The following is a 22635-nucleotide window of genomic DNA, read 5'->3' as shown; positions in this document are numbered from 1 at the left end:
AATCCTCTTTAGGCAGAAAAAGAAGAATGTATTTCCACAATGCAATTTTCCCAGACCCAGAGATGAATGAATTGTTTATGGTAGAAAGTAATTTGTTTAATTTAGTCCATTTTTTCTACTTATGATTTGACCATCACATGATCCTGACTTCTCTGTTTGTAAAATTAACTGTAAATATTCATCAAACTGATTATACAAATACATTTCAATTGGTGAATTACTTGCAGACCGGTGTCTTTGAAGATACTCAGTTTGTTTTTTACCCCCAAGGGTATGCAGCTGTTTGCCTAATTCACATGCCATAATTTCTGACAGAGAAACTAAAACTATTAAAACAGGAGGAGAATAATGGTGGAAGTGTTTCAATTATTCAACAAATAATAATAACATTCCTGTATGATGACCATCCAGCTTAATATTAATCCGTGTTACAAATTATTTACAAAATGTTTAGGACTGACAAATAATTTGCTAAACTAACAGCTTAAATACACATTCCTGTAAACCAGGAGGGAGATCTGATCATGAGAATAGTCAAGAATCACTTCACTTCTGTTTCCAAATGCCCTGCTCCTCACTGATTTCTCGTTCGTCCTGCAGAGCTGCTCTGTGAAAACCTACTGCAGGATACTGCACGTAATACAGAACCCACATGCAACTGCTCATGGAATTTGACTAATTAAAGGAAATTTGATCAAACAGACAAAATGCTATATAGAATAATTTGTTTTATAAAAAACATTTACAAAATTACTTTGGATTATGAAAGGAGGATTGAATTAATGGTCATCTTTTTTATGTTCCACATGGACACTTTGGAGACTTATGGTATTATTTCTTACTAAAGAGAGTGTGAAAATACCCAAAGATGTAGAATAGGGCTAATGGAGTCATCAACAGTAATCTGCTGAATCCAAGGAAAATTTAATCGCATACTCCACTGTTATCATGAAACCTTAGTATGCCTGGCTACAAAAAAATGGACTTTAATACACTCTCAGATCATCCTGAAATCAGCAAAACCAGAGTTTTTACATCACTTTTAATAACTTCCAAAGCGTAGTGAGATATTAAATTTTGATTTTATTTTAATATCATCTAAAAGTTTAACCTGATAGCTGCAGTAAGCAATATGTAGTTTGACCTCTAGAGGGTCAAACTCTATGTATAAGGAAAAGACGAGATTATTCTGGTTTTATTAGAAAAGAACCCACAGGTATATGAGGCAGCAACAACATGAAGTGGAAGTCTGTACCTAGATTTCTAATCTTAATAGTTGCCTGCTGGCTTACATACAAGTTTTCTAGGTAGTTCTGGCACATGGTATTTGGTTAGCACTCTGTTTGGGGATAATCTCTGGTTTAAATGCCAAGTTTAGTCTGTAAAACAATACACCCAATCTACAGTCTGCTCTCTCCCATGAGCCCTTTAGTGGTGGTCATGCAGGTCAGCCATGCAATATGTCTGCCAAAGGACAGCAAAACGCCTGTTCACATTAACAGTGTGCACATGCCTGTTGGTTCATGTGGGCAGAAATAAGTCTGTGTCATTACATGCCATTGGTGTGTCTGGGGAACCAGACATACTTGCTGTCTGTGTCCTAAGATACATTAGAGGAGACATCTAAACATTCAGTACCTAGGCAGCTTCCTAATGGACTTTGTGGCTTGCACCATTAGACAGAGGGGACACCTCTGAAATAAAACATGGAATTTTTTTCTGCTTCTTTTGTGGATGTGTCTTCTAATACACCATCATATAATCTTCTATCTTTCTTTAAAATAGCAAGGATTCCTATGCCCTGAACCTACTAAGGTCTTTGTAAACAGCAAAATGGTTATTTTACATTTCCCATTTAAAGGAATGCTGACATGTGGAATAAAAGCAGGATTTCTTTTCTAAGGAAAAATCCATTATAAAATGGATCATCACAATTCATATGCATATCCAAATGCACAAGGAGATGGGTGATTTGATAAATGCTTCCTCCTGCTTTGGGCACTTTTTGCAGCTAAGAGTCAGGAATTTTGCCCCTAGTTCCTTTGTGGAATATTTGAAACTCCCTCTAATATATTTATGATGTTTTCCTATGTTGTCCAGCACAAACATTTCCAGTGTGCTATGACTCAGTACTTTTTTTGAAGTGGCAGAAATACAATGAAAAGCCTGTTTTCCATGGCATTTTGGCAGAAAACAACACTGTGGGCTGGTGCTGGCAACACCACAGTCTAAGAATAGGCCACTTCTTAGGCAGAAGGTTGTTGAATTTAGACATAAGCTAGATTTGCTTGGGCGTAAATAAGCCACTGTCTACAGGGAAAGGAGTCATTTGAAATGCTTATTCTACAAGCTAGAGTGCATTAGTGTCTACCAAAATAATTATTTCCTGTGAGGGCTACTCAGAATTAAGTAATCTCAAAGAATATATTCCGTTGTACAAGTGAGGCTGCTGGGCAGCCCCTTTGACACTTCCTCAAAAGGGCTCTCATTGTATGGAACACTCTCTTCTAGTTTCAATTGTTCATAAACATGAGTAATGCTTCCTTCCCAGTTTGTGTAAATGGGAAGAACTGTAAATGGATGGTGGTTTACTGTACAAAAATGGGCCTGATCATGACAACCTGCTGAACCCAGTGGAGGTGCTAGTGCTTTCTCTAGCTAATGGTCTACCCATAAATACAGGCTATGCAGACTGTTCTCTACATCTAAGGGCAAGGTAGATGATTTCCTAGAGACCTCACCTACAGCATCCCCTTACTACAGGTAACATTTGCCAAGAGACTTAAGTGTCTACACCACCAGTTTGATTTCGTATGTATTTCACCCCAGGGCTCTGGTTTCCTGATTATCCATACTGTTCACATCATGACTTTGGCAGCAATAATTTTGGTCAATTATTTCTCTCCAAAAGGAAATGCTGGCACCGTTGACAGACCAACCAGCTCCAGGCAGATCACACTGGATATGTATCTTCCATGCTTGGAATCCTGCTCTGTGTGACTGTCATTCAGCTTTCCTCTCTCAGCAGCCCTCTAACAGACTCTCACACCTTGCAGGACCTGTGATACTCCACCTTCCCCTTGGCTAAGAAAGCATAGCCCTAGCAGACAGAAATCTTGTAAGTGATGTTTAGGAATCTATGCAACTTCTTTGGACAAGCTGTGGATGGCTGGAAGCTGTCTTTTTGCACAAAGCTGAATTCTGAATTTGTCTGCTCAGGATTTCTAGGCCCTAAGTTCTTTGGAAGATGCTTCTTCTTACTTAAAATAGCTTGTAATATTCCTGCAGAGCTCATTCAAATCTTTTGTTTTCAGCAGGTTAAAAGAGGGGGAAAGAAATTCATTCTTAAAGAATTCTGAACTACCTCATATGTAGGCAATGCTGCTTTATTGTCATGTCTTCATGTCTTTAATGGCCATTTTCCAACTTTTCCCATACCCCTCTCCTTAGGGAGGACAGAAGATCATTAGCTTGTCCTTCACTGGAGAAATGGAAGAGCTAGCCCAGCTCCCTTCAACTGCCTGGCAGCAGCTCTAAAACAGAGACTGAGAAAATCTAAGGATTTATTTCCCAGCAAGCATTTACTCTAGCAAGGGACAATGTACAAGCATACAATACAAGTAGAATAAAGCCCATCCAGGCTACTCACTCGTGGTCTGTGTTATGATTCCTCACGGAAGGGAAGAAAGAGGAATATTCCCGCAGACAACTGTAAAATTTAATCTTTGAATGGAATTGTGGGATAGTCCAGGGACTTAAAAATCAATTTTCTATATTGGTTAAATGGGAATATTAGTGACCTAATATGCACCTACTAGACTGGAGTCCTCAGGAATAAGTGCATGATAGTATATTGTTGCAATTGTTCTTCTAGTGTGCATGTACATTTTTATTTGCCTGAAAACAGGAATAAGTGATGTGATCAATTATGGCACTATACAACTTCCAGTGATTGAAAGGAGACTTAATTTATTTTAAAAGTATCTTCTAAACTATCCACTTGTTCAGTCATACCAAATTTGGAATGTCTTTCTTAACAGCTGAATATTTGGCTCAGGATATGTGGGTCATTACTTCCTCAACTTTTAACACAAAGGCAAAGTGATAGCCTGCTTCGGACATCTTAGGACTTTTTAAAAGATATCCAGATAATCCTCTGAGAAACCATACTAGATCACGTTGCATTTCCCTAAAACTCAGGTCATAGCCCCTGTCAGTGCTTGATTTTCTAATAGTAGGCATGAAAAGCCATGATCAAATACCTGGACTGTCATTTTATTTATATGTTGTGACGCAAAAAAAAAGCTCAAGCCTATACTATATGTTATTGTATACTCTGAAAACCCATGTACTTCTCCTGAAATTTCAGTCATTTTATGATGGGATGGAAACATTCTATTTTTTTTTTCCCCCCCAAACACATCCAAATTGCATTTTTAGCTCTTTGAGTGTTCTCACAGCTCTAGCTCCACTGATATGACGTTAGTGTGGATTTCTATCACTGTGACAGCAAGCGGAGCCTGCCGGCTAGCATACAGACAGACTCAACAGACAGAAATCTGAATGGAAAATAGGGTAAGAATAGGAGTGAATGGTGACTGAATTAATGACACTGCAGAACACTGTTGGGTAATGCTCAGAATATAGAAGGAAGGACAGAGATGAAAAATCAAGAATACGGGCACATTAGGGCACATTTTCTTTTTTTCCCCCCTAGATAAGCTTTCACAGTATCACAGTATAACTAAGGTTGAAAGAGACCCCAAGGATCATCGAGTCCAACCTGTCTCCACAGACCTAATAATGAGTAGACCATGGCATCAAGTGCCACATCCAATCTCCTCTTGAACACCTCCAGGGACGGTGACTCCACCACCTCCCTGGGCAGCCCATTCCAATGACAAACGACTCGCTCAGTGAAGAACTTTCTCCTCACTTCGAGTCTAAACCTCCCCTGGTACAGCTTGAGACTGTGTCCCCTTGTTCTGGTGCTGGTCGCCTGGTAGAAGAGACCAACCCCTTCCCGGCCACAGCCACCTTTCAGGTAGCTGTAGAGGGCAATGAGGTCACCCCTGAGCCTTCTCTTCTCCAGGCTAAACAATCCCAGTTCCCTCAGCCTCTCCTCACAGGTCGTGTGCTCAAGGCCTCTCACCAGCCTTGTTGCCCTTCTTTTACATGGTTTGTCCGAAGATGCAGGATAGCTTGCTGAAAGCTCTACCTTCTTCCCCAACCCTCATGATAACTTTGACAACAGAAAAAGAGCAGATAGGTGAAGTGACAAAGACAAGTATCTAAGTGCTCAGAAATGAACTGTTTAAATAAGAGGAAGAGATGCAATTTAGAGAAGTAGAAGAGCCATACGCTAGGGAACACAACAATTATTTGTGCCCTTTAAAATTTCTAGAAAACAAAGAAGTGCAGATGAGCCAAGAGCCTTTTTATGGGGGGTGGGGGGTGGGGGGGTGGTGGTAGTGCAAAAGCCTTTCCTTATGCCAGCGTTCAAACAAGAAACCATTAGGCAAAACTGAAGTCATGACCAGAGGCTCTGGGAAACCTGGTACTGCTGTTCATTGGCGCAAAGAGAAATGATACACCACAGCTTGGTCTCTAGGGCACAGTGGGTAATTTCTCAGTGGCCCCTCTTCTGTCCCTCTTCTATTCTATCATCAGTCCTGTCACTGTCTGCAGCCAGTGCCTTGGTCTGTCTTCACCATGGGAGGGACAAAAGAGGAGCAACAAAGGATGGAAGGGAATAAATGGGTCCATGGCCACAGGAAAGATAGTGCACACTGTTCCCTCTTGGTTTCAGTTGGTAGTATTCCTAGACAGAGTCTTTTCCTATACAACTGTTTCCACAACCAGTTTTCCATTTGAATGGTGCCCTTTTGCTAACATATGCCAGTGAAATTAATGGAATATATTCTGCTAATCCTGTGATGAGGGGAGAATATACTCTCTGTCCATTTCCAGTCCATATCTCGGATACAAAAAGAATCTAACAGCCATGATGCAGAATTGTGCAGCAGGCTTTATAAATGTTGTGTGGGTCCAGTTCCTGGAGGCAGAAGATGTGGCAATAGTAGTTTTCATCTCCAGGATGAGGTTGTTCAGCAAAAAGTTACTGAATTTTATAACTCTATTTGAAATTATTACTTCAAGTTAAACTGAGACTGTTTAATTGATAGCTGCTTGTAGACTCATATGACTCAAAAAAATATTTCCATATATTTCTCTAGAAGCCACAAAATGGACTAGGAAAGTCTTGTTTCTTTTCTTTGTAAGTATAAAGAAGTTCCAGAACTTTCCATATTGCTGGAAATTTACACCAATTATAATACAATTACAATACAAATAATATTGTTAAAATGTATAAATTTCAAATGGAATATACCAGCTAAAGTTGTTCTCAAATTGCATACACAGTACAATACATGACCTAAAGATCTCAAATACTAAGCAAAAAAGAACAGGTCATGGCTTTTCATCCCCTTCTACAATGAACCAATTTTCTTCAAAGCCTTCCTGCTAAACACCTCTTCTTTTCTCTCAGGTAAATCACAGATAATGACAGGCATTGATACATTTAAATATTTCTGATTTGGCAGACAGAAGTAATTAGTTAATAACCAGATCACTATTTCTTGCACTGTTTGTTCTGCATTTAAGGGGCAAACTTCTGCAGAAAAATGAAAAGAACAAGCCTAGATCCTTTGCTGCCCAAAAATGTCAGTGTGCTCAGGAGCTGAGAGAGCAGGCAAGAGGAAAGCCAGCAGGCTAAGAAATCAAGGTTTCTGCTCCTGGGAGTGAGGAGAGATGGAACGTTCTGAGCATGTAACCTCCTGAGGAGCCAAGTTTGGCCACCAGGAACCTGAAAACTGCTGTTTTCTTCTGCCATGATGATGGTAACAGCATATGTCTGTATGTACACTTGGTAAAGAAATAGCACTCCACCTCCAGGAAAGTTCTTTGCTCCCTAATAGGAGCAACACTGAAGGTTCCCAAACACAAGTGTGCATCTCACAATACAGGCACAAGAGTCCCTGTTTTGACAGCTGGGCTTCCACTACATTTTAGGTGCTGCTGAACTTTGCAGAGGCAACTTCCTAAGGCTAAAGTCATCACAATTTGACTTCCTCTTCAAGCATTGCCATTAGAGTGGTTTCAGTTGGCTGTGTATCATGTGCTGTGGAGGGAGGAGAGAAGTTGTGAGAGCAACTGAAAGTGCAGCCTAGCCTGATAGGGAAGGGAGGAAGGCTGGTGGCACGGGCACCTGGAAGACGTGACAGTGCCTGGAGGGGGTGGGGACAAGGTATTGGGCCCACCATTACCACCATGCTCCTGGGGATCCTCGTGGTGCTCTGCTTCATCCCCATTGCTGATGTAACAGGTAACAACTACCCCCTTCCCCTTTTCAATATTTTCCATTGTTTTTCCTCACTTTGATCATCAGAAGGAAGAAGGTCTACCATAGCACTGAATTAATTTTGCACAAATTATCCTACATTTTGATGAAAGGAGAGAGAGAAGAAATGCTTCTGTGCATAGATCGACTTTACATAAGAGGCTGATTTTTTCCCTGCCACAAGTATCCCTCCAAGATGAGACTCAAGAGCTTTTTTTGAATTTGACTTCTCTTTAGATGCATTTGGTAACTGAATGCATAGATAGAGGGAGGTTATTACACCTGCCCCTCTCGCTTTACAAATGTCACTCACAAGTGCAAAGCAGAGGAGTGAGGAGAACAGGAGCTGAACAGACCTGATGCAAATGCCTGTCTTATGAGCTCAAAGATAGGAAGGTGTGAATTGTTGAGTTTCTGATTATTATTTTTTTGCATTAATACTTTATTGATACTTACTAGATACCTAACTTCTTTCTGAAAATATCTTCAACTTTAAAAAAAAAAAGTCTATTTGCAATATTATAAACCTGAGTCTTGGTGAATATTTCTGAATTTCCAGTTGTGGTTGAGAGTATTGTTGATTGTCCTGTTGATGCAGTGCTCCTGTGTTCAGAGTTAATGTGACTTTCCAAGAGGTACATCAAAATGCAAACCAAGGCAAGGGATGATAGCTTTTGCTAGGATTTTGAGACAGATAATTTTTCAACCCACTGGCCTGTGAACTGTTGTTATTGGGTCTTCTCCAAGCATCAGTGTTTTGTGTTTTACAGGCAAGTTGCAGACGTTTTCCAATGTAAAACGTTTCACGTACAGAACATCTTTAAAGAACTGCCTTTTTTCCATTAGAAGAGATAAAATTGAATTTATTTTTACCTTATTTTTCCATAATTATTTTTCTTAGTGAAGGCATTGTAATTTGCATGACACCATGATCTCTGTTTTTTTAAGAGATCATAGGTTTTTTCCTTCCTTGTTGTTTTCCTATGTTTTTAATTCTGTGTTTGCAATATCACAATAATTTCCACAGTGGGTCCCTGGGTTGTCAGAGAAGACACTGATTGAAGAGGGGATAAGTATCAGCAGTGGGTTAGCAGTTTTAAAAACATTTTCATGAGATGTGAGCAGCTTTTAAGCAACCCTTTTCAATGGCAACAAAAGAAAATAAAGTTTATGGGGGTCGTTCCCTGATGCCATAGACATTTTTACACTTGCTTTGCATGAAAAACTCGAGTCTCTCAAACAGCTTAACTAAGACTGTTCAACTACTTAAAGAAAAGCATGAGGTCACTTGCTTCTCAGGGTTCTCCTCTCTTTTTTTTCCTTCTTTTTTTTTCCATTTTTTTTTTCTATATATCTTTTTTTGCACCTTTCATTCATCTCGGTTGAGATTATTGATCCTTAGTACATGGAAAACATTAAGGCAGGTCAAAACTGTGATGGACTTCCTCAAGCCACAAAGTTATAGGCCTCAGTCAGGTATTTCATTTTGGGGAAGACAACAGAATCTGTTCTGTTTTGCTGTTACTACACTGCACCAGTGAGTGCTGTAAGTCGAATCTGAAACATGGAAAGGGACTCAAAAGGTCACTTTATTCATTTTCCCTTTCGCAGAAACATTAACATTTACAAAGTTTGTCCTCCACATCTTTTTGCCAGCTAAATAATTACTTAGCTTTGGTCTGTCAGAGAGGCAGGTAGATTAAGTTGCCTGTCCTGTGTATTTTGTGAAATATACAATATAAGTGGGTTCCCACTGCAGCATACCGAAAATGACCTAATCTTTTTACTACATGCATAGCCTTCTGGCTTACAGTCTCTGGGTGTTAAAAACAACTTTTAGCCTGTTAAGGTTACCAGAATGCAAAGATGTATGAAGCAAAGTTAGCTGAGATAACAACATCAACAAATCCTTTTAACACAATAAATAAATAAAGTCACAAACTGACAAGAAGAAACCCCTGTGTTCATGCTGGGTTTCATTAAAGCAAGAGTGTCACCTGAGCTTTATGCAGTACAATGCCTCCTGCAGTACTCACACCAAAGTGGAAAACATTAGTACAAAACAAGTCTGTAACGGCTTGAAGGGGCAGATCCCTCCAGCTGCACATTATATGCACAGCTGGGTGGCCTAAAACCAAAGTAAAAGACAAAGATTTTTGTACTTGGGAAAAAAGAGTAAAGGTGCAACAGACCAGCAGCAGCAAAAAGGGAATTGTTTATAACATAAATGTACGTCTTTCCGTTTGGGGATTAAATAAATTCCTTTCACGTTTTCCCCTCTCCCCTCAGGGTTTTAAGAGGCCTGTTTCATTACTGTGCTTATAGATATTTCAACTTATCCCAGATTCCTTGATCTGGTAAACAGCTTCTTCAAGTCAACTGGCATAGGAAAGAAAGAGAGTACAAAATATTTTTAGCAGAATATTTTTTTTCCAATAGCTGATGATGATTCATGGAAAGTTCTGGAAAAAAAACCCTCAAAATAGTTATTTTCCGTACTTTGTCATCCCTACTTCACTTTCTTGGCAAATAAGTAAGAAAAACGCCTTCAATGAAGTTTTGCTTGCATCAGAGGTCCATGATTACAGAATCAGTATTCCATGGGTATTATATATGGATGGGTGTTTTTTCAATGATGCAGAAAACATCAGGTATGATTACAACAAATGTCTAGAATGAGAAATAAGATGTAAAAAAGCTTAACAAACATTTAGGGGAGAAAGGTTATATCCTGTGCATGCTGATTTAAATGATTTCACATTTTTAGAATTCATTGCTTTTTGAATCTGTACACACAATTTCGTAACTGCCATTTTCTTGGCTATGCACAATGACACAGTTCTGGAAATGGCAATGATAACCCTGTTTAAGGGAAAGCATACACTAATGGAAACACATATTAAATGTTTCAGAGTTTTGCCATTTTAACAAACTCAAAGAGATCTTACGAGAATAACTGCCTCTGTGAAGCCAAAAGCAGACTCAGCACATATTTGCTCATGATGATCCAAATGCTACTGAGAATATAATCTAATCCTATTCAGAATACAAGTGAAGTAAAGGATGTCTGGCCTTACTATGTTTTCCCCATGAAACAAATACACACTTTTGATGATTGACTTTCTTCAATTAAAAAAAAACATTCCAAGTCCAGCGGAGAAGGATGACAGCACACCTCTCTAACACAACTCAGGGTAAGCCTGCCTTGCCCCTGCTGGAATTACAGCCCAATCAATTCACATAGTGCAGATTAGTTCCTATAAATGAAAACCAAAAGATCTCCCTCAATCACTTTAGATTTAAACTAGTAGAGCCACTTGGTGAAAACAGATTTAGGTGCTTAGTTTATATGACACAGGAGTAGTCTTCGTTTAATAATCCACAAATAACCTTCCCACTGCTCAGCTACCCTGTATTCCAACATCAGCAGCAGGGAGCTGAGTTATCAACATCCAGCCTTCATGTCATGGCAAACAGATCAGACAATGAATCCAGGAGGTGGAAATAAGTTGAAGGAACTTAATTTTATTTTTTTGAAGTGGTTGCATCAGAAGAGACTGGTTACCAGTTTGCAAAATAGCATGGCAGGGACATAGATCGTCCAAGTCTGTAGTTAAATGGTGGAGCTCAAGGCATGAAGCTATGTACTAAACATCAGGAATCTGGATGACATTAGCTTAATATAGCAAAGGGTGGGGATAAGTCACTGGAGTCTGCAGATGAGTCTAACTAACAATTTGAAGATGGTCCCTCAGTGATGAGATTTTCAGTTTTCTTTATTTTTCCTCTCTCCATAGCAAAAAAAACTGATCAGGCTGAGCAATAAACATCCAATAATTTTCTGTGAGTACTTGCAGTGAAAACAGGCAAATATTTTTCTGAAGTGTAATGCTTCTGCAAATGTCTGTTCAAGTATGCCTGTTTTGGCTGCAAACTCTAAGACAGAAGAGATCTTTTCTAGTGTATTCAGTCCCTGTGACAATCAAGGTTGTCATGGTGGGCACTCTGTGAGATGTGTGGAATTCTGCTGTGCTAAAGGTAGAACAAGTCTACCACAGACTGGCACATTGCCACTTAGGCAAAATATGATCAAATACCTTGTCTAAAGGGGTGGAATCCAAACCTCGGCCCTTACTAGAATGCCTTATAAGCTTATGAGAGAGCTTTTGTTGGAAAATGCTGACTTAATGAAACTGAAATGTTTTGCTGAAATGTCTTCATTTCAGAGCTAATTCACCATGTGCAGCACCTCAGCTAGAAATCTGCCTTGTCTGCTATTAATCACAGAATCACAGAATCACCAAGGTTGGAAGAGACCTCAAAGATCATCAAGTCCAACCTGTCACCACAGACCCCATGACTAAACCATGGCACCAAGTGCCATGTCCAGACCCCTTGAACACCTCCAGGGATGGTGACTCCACCACCTCCCTGGGCAGCCCATTCCAATGGAGAATGACTCTCTCAGTGAAGAACTTTTCCTCACCTCAAGCCTAAACTTCCCCTGGTGCAGCTTGAGACTGTGTCCTCTTGTTCTGGTGCTGGTTGCTTGAGAGAAGAGACCAACCCACCTCCCTTCAGGTGGTTGTAGACAGCAATAAGGTTACCCCTGAGCCTCCTCTTCTCCAGGCTAAACAATCCCAGCTCCCTCAGCCTCTCCTCACAGGGCGTGTGCTCAAGGCCTCTCACCAGCCTTGTTGTCCTTCTCTGGACACATTCAAGTGTCTCAACGTCCTTCTTAAACTGAGGGGCCCAGAACTGGACACAGGACTCAAGATGTGGCCTAACCAGTTCAGAGTACAGGGGCACAATGACTTCCTTGCTCCTGCTGGCCACACTATTCTTGATGCAGGCCAGGATGCCATTGGCCCTCTTGGCCACCTGGGCACACTGCTGGCTCATATTTAGGTGGCTGTCAATCAGCACCCCCAGGTCCCTCTCTGTTTGGCAGCTCTCCAGCCACTGCGACCCCAGCCTGTAGCTCTGCATGGGGTTGCCATGGCCAAAGTGCAGCACCTGGCACTTGGATTTGTTGAATGCCATCCTGTTGGACTCTGCCCATCTGTACAGTCGGTCAAGGTCCCTCTGCAGAGCCCTTCTGCCCTCTAACAGATCAACATCTGCTCCCAACTTGGTGTCATCTGCAAATTTGCTGATGACTGATTCAATCCCCTCATCCAGATCATCAATGAAGATACTGGGGAGTGGTGTGGCTCAGTTGGTAGCACATAAGACCTTTAATGGGGAAGGTCGTGAGTTCAAGCCTGCAGTGGGCACTAGTGTCCTCCCTACTCTAGTCATGAGGTCTGTGGTGACAGGTTGGACTCGATGATCTTTGAGGTCTCTTCCAACCTTAGTGATACTGATACTGATATTAAAGAGGATGGGGCCCAGCACTGATCCCTGGGGGACATCTTTGTCTCTGTCTGCTGGAAAGGCTGGACATGCTAATCTTTCATCAAAACAAAAAGTTTCACAGTGTTTGGGTTCCATGCAAACAAGGGATTTCAGAGTTGTGAGCTCTACCCTTTATGCTATATTTACAAAGGGATGCTATATTGAACAAAGAGATGCAAGACTTTTTTTTAATAAAGACAAGACCACAGGGCATTAACTGTCTCATGCCTTCCTTCTCTCATGAGAAGAAAAGGCTGGTAAGACTTTCAGTGAGAAAATGAACAACTTCAGCAGTTTCATGGGTTGGGCTGGTAAATTGAGAACCTGCTAGCCAGGAGCTGCTTTTACTGCCCACATCCTACACTAGTTCTGGCCACCTCATACATCTCCTTGTGTTCACTTTACTCCCTGGATCACCTTCGTCCCAAAGGAGTGTCCTAATCAAGAGGAGTTGGGGTATTCCATCTTCCTGTGGAGATGTGAACACACAAAATGTATTCATTTGGTCCTAAATATTGTTAAACACTGTGAAATACTTGTTTTGGGGGAGTTCTGGATCTTGCATTCTTTCCAACCACACCTTGCTTACTAGACTTTTTGAGTCTTATCGCATGGAGCAAGCAGAAAAGATATAGATTTTGCAACAGATTTTGAAGACATGAGGTATGATTTCCATCCCCAAACCTCAGCATTTCTCAGGGATCTATAAAAGGCTACTGTGGCATCATATGAGTTGAGCTTGCATGAAGACTTCTGCAGTCACATACACACAGAAAAGGGCTGTCCTTAGTTCTGGCAACCTCCATCCCCCTTCTTTTTACTTAATGGTCATCATTTGAAAAGTAGGGCCTCATTTGTATAGGATGTGTTTTCTTGGAAGTTGTCTTTCTGCATAGTCCTTGTAGTGTTTCATTGTTTGGCAGATGGTAGCACAGAGGTCAACATGGCAGAAAATGCTTCCTGTTTATGTATCAGTATGGTCAATTCAAATTGAATTATACCTCCATGTTACATCTTTTTCTGCAGACCATTCCAGTGCTAAGTACCATTGCAGTGTCAAATTAGTCAGCTTCTGACTCCTTTGAGAGATTAACAATCTACTGCAGCTGCTAGCTAGAGAAATAACTTATTTTAACTTAAAATTATCACAGTCCATGCTTTTAGTGCTCATTATCAAAGTTCAAACCCCTGAAATGGTTCAGCAAATTCCACCTGCAAAATCTTCAACTCTGTCCTTGGCTTTAAAAGCAAATGTGTAAACAATATTCTCTTATCCAACTGTTAAACTAAGCATTTAATTCACAGTATTTTCATTGCATAAATGTCCACTGGGAAACTGCTTGCTAAGGAAGGGATAGCCTAAGGTGGCCTTATATATATGCACATGGACACACAGGCAGAGTAGCCTTCTGAGCCCTGATGTTAAATCTTAATCACATGGGACACTTTTTGCTCTAGGGTTCTGCCTCTGAAGAAAAACACTCAACCTCACAGTCTCCCCTAGTGACTATGTAATTATTTACATAGAGGGAGATTGCAACAAGAGCTCCAGTGAGAAACTTTCTGCAGCTTGGTGGTTACACACTTCCTAGTAGGGAGTGTCCAGCAGGGGAGAGGAGAGACGGAGAAGAGCTGCACGGGAGGATGTGCAGTTCTGAAGTTGCACATTGTATTTTGTGAAAAAAGTGTTTTTCTCACTTTCTCCCCTCCCTTACAGAAAACAAGATTTTAGTGGCTCAGCGTCCTCTCCTCACCGTAGATAACAAAACTGCAACTCTGATCTGCAACTACTCATACAATGGAACAGGGGAGGAATTTCGAGCTTCACTGCACAAAGGGGCAAACAGTGCAGTGGAAGTTTGCTTTATTTCATGGAACACATCCAAAATTGTCAGCAATTTAAATAAAAAATCCAACTGCCAGGTGACTCATGATAAAGGAAAAGTCATCTTCAATCTTTGGAATATGAGTGCCAGCCAAACTGACATCTACTTCTGCAAAATTGAGGCCATGTATCCACCTCCATATGTCTGCAATGAGAAGAGCAACGGGACTGTCATTCATGTGAAAGGTAAGCTGGGAACACTCTTGGCCAGTATCCTCTCCCTACACACTGCTTGAAGCAGTTTCCTTGGAAAAAGAAAACCAAACCAACAGAAACACCAAAAAACCAGTTGGGTTGTCTGGTAAAACTACATTCTATTCCTGAAATCCTGAAAACAACACTTTAAAATGGTGCTTAATCTATATGTCAGGTTGGAACAATGAGAAAATAAGCAAAGATTGATGGGTTTGCGTTCATGAATTTAAAGTTTTCTTTGTTCTTTTCCCTAAAGAAGAGACACACGTCGAAATACAAGAGCCCCAGTCTGCAGTTTCTTTGTGGATTATTGTGGCAATGACTGGAATCCTTGCTTTGTACAGTATGCTAATAACGGCAGTTTTTATTAACTACTGGGTAAGAAACTCTTGTTTTCCTTTGCTCCATATGTTCTTTGTCCCTGGTTAATTTCTCAGGCTATACTTGCCATGTTTACCATGAACACACTGATACCTCTCACTTCAGGGTTACAGTGCTTCTTCACTTCAGATCTAAACACACACCCATGCATTGCCCCAGAAGAGCCAAACACCAGACACTCTCTAGGTAAAGAAGTCAGGTCTCTGCAGTAGAGTTATAAAGGAAATAGTAATGCTATAGCAGTGGCAGTGCCCTGCACACCAGCAATACTGGGACACATACTCTAGCTCTGCCAATTGTCCCTGATAGGGAAATCTAACACTATAAGCATTCCTGGCAAAACCATTTGAGACTATGCTGGTAGAAGGAGCCCTCCTACAGTAAAACAATCTGTAAGGAACTCTCAGGGTTGCCAAGGCCATCGACACTGATGTTGTGTGTCTACCCAGTAGTTCCCTCGAGTATCCACTATTTGTGTCAGCTTGACTACAAGCGAATACGAGCATGGGGACTTCAGTAGACCCTGTCTGCCTGTGTACATTAACCCTATGAAAGCTGAGACAGTCTTATAGCTCATTACTTTTGCTTTCCAATCATTCTGCAGGGTTGTCTGACCCAAGTCACACCCAGCTCTGCCTGCTGGAGTAAAGAGAGAGTGAGGCCTGATGCAGTGGCAGCAGAAGGACATCTTTCTGGACAAGTATTAGGATTTTGATGTCCCAGAGCTGATTTACACAAAATACTCCATGTGGGAAAGCTTTAAACAATGACTGTCAGGAGTTCTGTTCCTTGCACTTTGCCTTTCCCCTCTATCATGTCCTTAGATAGTGATTTTTAGCACACTACAGGGTTGCTTGTATAAAGGACCCAGAATCCCTGACTGTTTAATATTGCATATATACAGAAAACTTCTCTCAGTGCTATCTAAAGCTTGAAATATCTAATTTAACAAAAATATACTTGCTCAATACATGGCTATTTCTAATGGAAAATAATCAATGGGGCATTGCCATAAGGAAACACAAAGGCAGGTTCCATGGTTAGGTGGTCCTTCAGTGTGCTTTATTGTAGAGGCTGACTCCTAAGAAAGCTGAGAGAATTACAGCAAACAGCTGCTGGTGTTAAATCAGAGCTGCTGTGGTCTGATGAGACACTGTAGCTTCAAAATCATCCTTTCAATCTGAAAGACTTTCTGTCTGCTCTACTGGTTTGGTACTACTGTCTACACATTGTGCTACTAACATACCTGCCCCCAGCAAGAGTGACAAGGCCGCAATGCAATGTGTGCCGTTTGCTGCATCGGTTTTTACCTGCTGCTACTCCTGCTGTTGGTATTCTCCTGATACTGTACTGGTACTCTGACTGTGAATTATTTATAGTGTTGCTGTATATAAATACAGCTACCTAGAAGATACAGTGAATTGTAAAAAAAAATTTAAAAGGTCCTAAAATATAATACTTGTCAGCCATGGCAAGTCTGTTTCACTTGAGTTCCTGAAAGCAGCTAAAGATTTGTCTATTTTCATACATTTCTGCCTTTCCTGGAGGAAAACTGCTTTTCTGTCTAAAATTACCAGTCTTTGATCCTCTAACAGTCCAACATTCACTCATGCTAGCATCTTTCTTGCACGCAAAATTACCTCTCAGGTGAATTACAAACATCCTGTATAACAGAGATGAACATATAGAGGTAAAGATTTTGCATCTAATGATTTCCCTACGTTGACTGCATTGCATGGCTTAAGCAGTACATAACTGACATTTGACACCTTGCATATATATATGACACTGATATAAAAATAGCTTAAATTGCTTCAAAGTAAAGAGCCCTGCTCTACACGTGCAGCTTAATTCAGCCATCAGACTTTCTAAAGCAAGCATCCTCAAGTTTCACATCACAGGTGTACTGCAGCATCTGCAAATATTTATGTATACAGGGAGAAAATTTCAGTAAAAAGGAAATTACAAAAGAAGATATGAGCAGTATTAAGGAAAAAACATGGAAGCACTTTACCTGGGCCCTGATCAATAAAGCCTTAAGCTATGCAAAAACATCAACCTTGTGCACAGCCTGCAGCACTAAGTGGTTTAAATGCTGCTGTAGCCACAAACTTCCTCTCTAAGCAAATTATTTCACTTGTCTTCTGCTGCTCTTATTTCTGAAAGAGACAATGCCTCCTTTGTCTCTCAGGGTCATTATAAGGCAGTAATTCAACAGTGGAAATGAGATTTTGGGGGCCCAGATGGTGAGACAGATAAAAGACTAATATCAGCTCTGATTATTTTACCCCATGAAGGAAGGCTCGGAAGAGCATACACATCATGTGTTGCTGCTGTAAATGGTACAAAAACCATGATACACATAGCTTGGGATGATTTTTTCCTGTTCTTATTCAGTTTGAGTTAAGCTAATTCCTTTTTTTCTTCCTCCTAAAAAATGAGGACAACCTTCAATGCTAAAACTGTATTGCTTCTGCTGAGTCATTCAACAGCTGAGAATTCATGCTGAGAGGCATCTGTTTGTATCCTTGGTTTGCAGCACTCCTTTACCTGGAGAACTACCACTGTAAATATCTCAGCAGATAAGCTGGAGTCTTGTATGAAGGCTGGGCAAATTCCATAGATTATTCTATGAGATTGTGTCCTAATTCTTCTGTATATGTATTGAAACCTGTTTGTTTCCATGAACCAGGACCTAGGGCCAGAAATCTCAGCAGTCAGTAAGACAGCTGGGTAAGACAATTTGTTAATTCAAAGAAGGAAAAATTAATCAAATTCATTATTAAGTTTTCTCAGTCAAACCCCCTCTGTTCAAAGGACCCCTGTTCTTCTCCTGTTTTGAATATTCAGCCCAGGTGGAACAAACTAATTAATTGCAAAAATGTTGTCATACTTCACCCTTCTCCCACAGCAAAAATCCAAGAAGAATTTGTACCATCAGAATGACTACATGAACATGACTCCCCGGCATCCACAATACCAGAAGAAGAAAGGTTACCCATCCTACGCTCCAACACGAGACTACACTGCATATCGGTCCTGGCAACCATGATACTAATCAGCTGGCAAGCCAGTAGCCTCATGTGTTTCTAGGCAGTCACTTGCTCTCGGACATGGAAGGACAGCCTCTCATTTCTCATAATGTTTGTTGTTACTGATTATGGATACCCACACCACAGCAAGTATTGGCTAAGCTTTAATACAATGTACTAAAAGAAAATTAAACAAGCATGAGGGAGAAGGGTGAAGCATGGGGGGATGGGTGAGCAGGACAAAAAAATTGTGCTCCATGATAGCTGAAAATAAGATAGAACTTGTGTTGAGAATCGTAGGTGGGTAAGACAGAAAGATGGCATTAGACCTTAGATTTGGTCTTCTAACTCTTGTGGTTTTGCTCAGCTATTGGGAGAACCTGACCTTTCCCAATAACTGATGCCTTAGATTTAACTATTAACTTACTTTCCTGTATGTCCAATCCTCAGAAACCTTTTTTTGCTGTTAAACATGGCAATATGAATTTTAATTATTTTTTTCCCCCTACAAGACCAGTGCACAGTTTGCAATTCAAAACACATGCTTGAAAGAAAGAGGGGAAAATTCAGCCACAAGGCATCCTGGTAAATGGGCTGCCAGGGCAAATCAGGCTGATAGAAAACTACTAAACGATGTACATGTGAGCCCTTAGGTTGGACAATTTCTAAATGTTCATAAGGCCATCTGAAGTTATGAACAAGCTACTCCACAGAGTGAAAAAGTAATCAATCTGAAGACAAAATGAAGACAAGCAAGAGAGGAAGAGAGATGCGTTGTCATCATGAAGAACACCACTTCAATTTTGTTTGCCTCCTAGTATGAGGGAATATGAATTTATATGGGAAGCATTAGAAGACAGAGAGATCAGATTTTGAGAAGACCTTTACTTTCATTTTTTAATTTTTGTTCCTATCCACAAGGCATTTTGCTGAGTCCTCCTCAGATATTTGTGTACATCTTCTGCCTTCTAGGCTGTACCAGAACACTTCTGAAAATCAAAGTCCAGTTATAAGCAACTAAAGATCATGTGATTGTTTTTTTTCCTGTAAGCACCAAATATTTAGGGTGTTAGAGTGTTCTTCATTTCCACAATTATGATTTGGACCTGCAACTGCTCACCCACCTGCAGGGACTGCTCTGAGTACTTCAACAAGTTTTGCATTGTCTGGAGGTTACCTTCCCATCTGAAGATGTTCTTCAGAAATGCTGTGTGCTGGAATAAGACAATGTCTTCAGCAAAACCTGTTTCCTGTTTTTCAGTTAAGCATGTTTACATTAACAGGACATCCTACAGGGTAATGGGGGCTGTCTTGGACTAAAATTCATTTTCATACTGAGGAGATGAGGTTTGAGATTTATTTTATAGGAACTACTGAATAAACAATTAAATGAAAAATAAATCCATATTCCCACCTTGAAATAAAATTTGGATTGTAGAACATTGACTTTCTTCCAAGTTAAAAAAATTCTTTCTCTCTTTGAGAGGAACATGACAAAAGTAGAAGTGTGGAAGGGTCACACCAATCTGCTTTGACACCTCAGCCCAAGGAATAACTTTGGCACTTCCAAATTGGGAGTTTTATTTGAGTTTGCTGACTGGGCCCCAAACCATTCATTCTGAGTCATGCTGACACAAAGCATGTTCCTGAAGTGTTCTGTGCCCCCTTGCCACGGCAGGGCACAAAGCCCACAATGGCAATGGTAAGCAAGGCCTGAACCCCTGATGCCATGTGGCAGAGCTGTGCAGTTAGCACAGTGCCACAGTCGTGGACCCAACATGTCCTGAAAGCTTTGCTCTGACTCAGTTCAGCAAATCCAAAAGCTTATTATTGGGTTGAAGAACATAAAATCTTTTTACTTATTTCTTCCCCTTTCCTCTCACCACATGCATAAATCCCCCAAGGCTGACATTTTTTCATGTAATTTTTCACTCTTCCTGAAAAACCCCTTACCACAACTTTGTACTGCAGCAAGGGGCACATGCAAGGAGTGGAGGGAAAGGAGCCAGTCAGCACCCATGGCAGTTTCTATATGGTCCTAGTTTGGTCCTCCTTGTTGGTATTGACTGTGGGGGATGCTAATGCCTTGCTGTCTCCCTCTTGACATAGAGGGGAGAAAGGACATCCAGCCACTCCTGGTACAGAACAGCAGGCTAGACACAGTCCTCCACCAGTGTATGGCACTGTCTTGCCATGCTCCATGCGATCTACCAGACTTGTCATTGTATAACACAACCTTAACAAGTGCTCTCATTACAATGCACTGTGAAAAATCACATCTTCTAGTGCAAATGTAAGATGAGATAGCAAATGTGCATCAGAAGTGGAAAACACAGTAAACATTCTTTGTTTAAACTGCATATGCTTGTACATATATATATATATAAAAATAGATATTGATATATCTGTTTAATTTTATTTCTATTCCTTAGAGTTTTATATTTGTGCAATCACCTTAAAAATCATTAAATGGATACAGTAAATTAAATCCTGAAGAAATGCATGGAGCCTGAGGCTAGTCAGAGGAAAGTACTACTTTCTAAAGCAAATGTTGGTATAATTTGATTTCCTTCCCCCAATACTGATAACTCCCAGGACATAACACTAGTAAGTAAGTCCTGGAGTACCTGGAGGAATTATGAATTCATTTGATCAGAAAAGAAAGGGAGATGCAGGGAAACATCCTGAACATAAAAAAAGAATGAGGAGAACAAGGAAAGGAGAATACTGAGCAATGTCTTAAAATTGACTCTGTCATTATGTTAAAGCACTGTAGGGACAGGAATTACAGACTGCTGGAGATGAGATACCAGGAAATACCTTTTACCCACCACTGCAAGTGACTAAAAGAAATGTTTGCAGAGGAGCAAGCTAGTTGAGCCTGGAGTCTGACTCTGCATATGTGGATTAGCATATATAACAAACAAAGCAATCCTAATTTGTTCCATCTGTATTTAAGCAATACATAACATACCAGGACAGCCCTGACCCTCCCTGGCCCTTCCTTTGGGGTCTATATCCTGTTTACAGGATGATGTAAAGAGAAACCTCCCTCTGTTGCTGCTCTGATCTTGGAAATTGGCCCTCAAGGAGAGCAGTGAGAGATCAGTAAGGAAGATTTTTTTTCTCTTGTACACAGGACTTAATTCAAATGCAAATATAATCCTGGTGAACAATGACTTAATTTTTCATTCTCCTTTCCCCCACTTTTGGATTCCAGTGTCAAATGAACATCTAATCTGCAGTCATCATATCTGAATGGCAATCAACATATGTTGCAAGGGGTCAAACAAGGGTTGTGCAGCTCCAGTCCCCTGCATGCTGCCAGCACAGCACAAAACTTCCAGGAACCAAGCCCATAGGAGATTAGAGGAGGTATCTTGTGTTATCTTTGTAGTATCTTATACCTTCACCATTGGGGTTTTCAGGTTTAGTAAAGCCACAAGGCTTCAGATGTTCTTTCTAATTTGAATCCCTCAAATTCCAATATCCTCCTCCTGTATCAGATTATTTCAAAATGCCTCTTCCTCTGAAGCTATAAACATGAATTCTGCATGTCTGTCACACAGTATCACATTTTCCTCTTTGGGTATCATCCCTTTTACTTTTGTTTCTGTGCCAGACTCAGCAGTTCAGGAGCACACCCAGTTTGTAAATCTCTAACATCATTGTGCAGCCTTCTATGTATAGCCCTGACTAGTCAGTTGTTTCACAAAGACTGTCTTGTATGCCACATTCCTCTTCAGTTTGGGGGAAAGAGTTGCCATAGAAGACTGGAGCCATGTGGTGATTGCATAGGTGCTTGTTTTCTATTTGAAGGACTTGGTGTTTTGCATCCCTCTGATTTTCCCCATCAGATTCAGATCTTATGCCATCCCAACCAACCAGGTAGGAATCCTACACATCATGTGCTTCCCACAGTACATTTAATTTCTGTATGCTTTGTTTCTTGTGCATAGCAGGCCTCTGGCTAGTGCCAAGTTCATTATGCCTTCAGAAGCAGTCCAGTGATTGGTGGTATGTTTGATACTAATAAATACAAAAGCTTAGGAGCACACAGAGAGTTTTCAGTACTAAAGAACAAATCTTTCCACTTTCAGCAAGGCTTTTGCTGTGTGACTGGAAAAAACTTTGTTCAAGATGAATCACAGACCAAGATACAATTTTATTAGTCATGCACACTAACCAGAAAACAGGTTAGGGTAATGAATACAGTATCAGCCTTGGTAAGGTCCAGTGAAGACTGGCAAAGGCTGAAAACAGCACTAAGCAGTAATTTGTAGCCAAATCAGTGTCTGAAAGTGGTTGTGAGAGGGAAACAGTTTCTAGTTGTTTATCTTGAT

General features: G+C 40.5%; 1 protein-coding gene across 1 annotated transcript; it reads left to right on the top strand.

Moving 5' to 3' along the window:
• The first annotated feature begins 7323 nt into the window (after positions 1-7323).
• CD28 (CD28 molecule) lies at positions 7324-18318 on the top strand. Its single transcript, XM_054168385.1, has 4 exons — positions 7324-7387; positions 14517-14870; positions 15139-15257; positions 18172-18318. Exons 1-4 carry the CDS (start codon positions 7333-7335, stop codon positions 18310-18312), a joined length of 669 nt encoding a protein of 222 aa, XP_054024360.1. The 5' UTR covers positions 7324-7332; the 3' UTR covers positions 18313-18318.
• The last annotated feature ends 4317 nt before the right edge of the window (positions 18319-22635 follow it).

This window comes from Dryobates pubescens, chromosome 2 (genome assembly GCF_014839835.1).
Source record: "Dryobates pubescens isolate bDryPub1 chromosome 2, bDryPub1.pri, whole genome shotgun sequence".
NCBI lineage: Eukaryota > Metazoa > Chordata > Aves > Piciformes > Picidae > Dryobates > Dryobates pubescens.
This window is presented reverse-complemented; position numbering and strand designations above follow the sequence as displayed.

What these genes read in the sequence shown, in the direction of transcription:
- CD28 (XM_054168385.1), top strand. Translation starts at nt 7,333, where the DNA reads ATGCTCCTGGGGATCCTCGTGGTGCTCTGCTTCATCCCCATTGCTGAT. An exon ending in CCCCATTGCTGATGTAACAG is followed by an intron (nt 7,388 to 14,516) that starts GTAACAACTACC and finishes CCTCCCTTACAG; the next exon opens with AAAACAAGATTTTAGTGGCT. An exon ending in GACTGTCATTCATGTGAAAG is followed by an intron (nt 14,871 to 15,138) that starts GTAAGCTGGGAA and finishes TCCCTAAAGAAG; the next exon opens with AGACACACGTCGAAATACAA.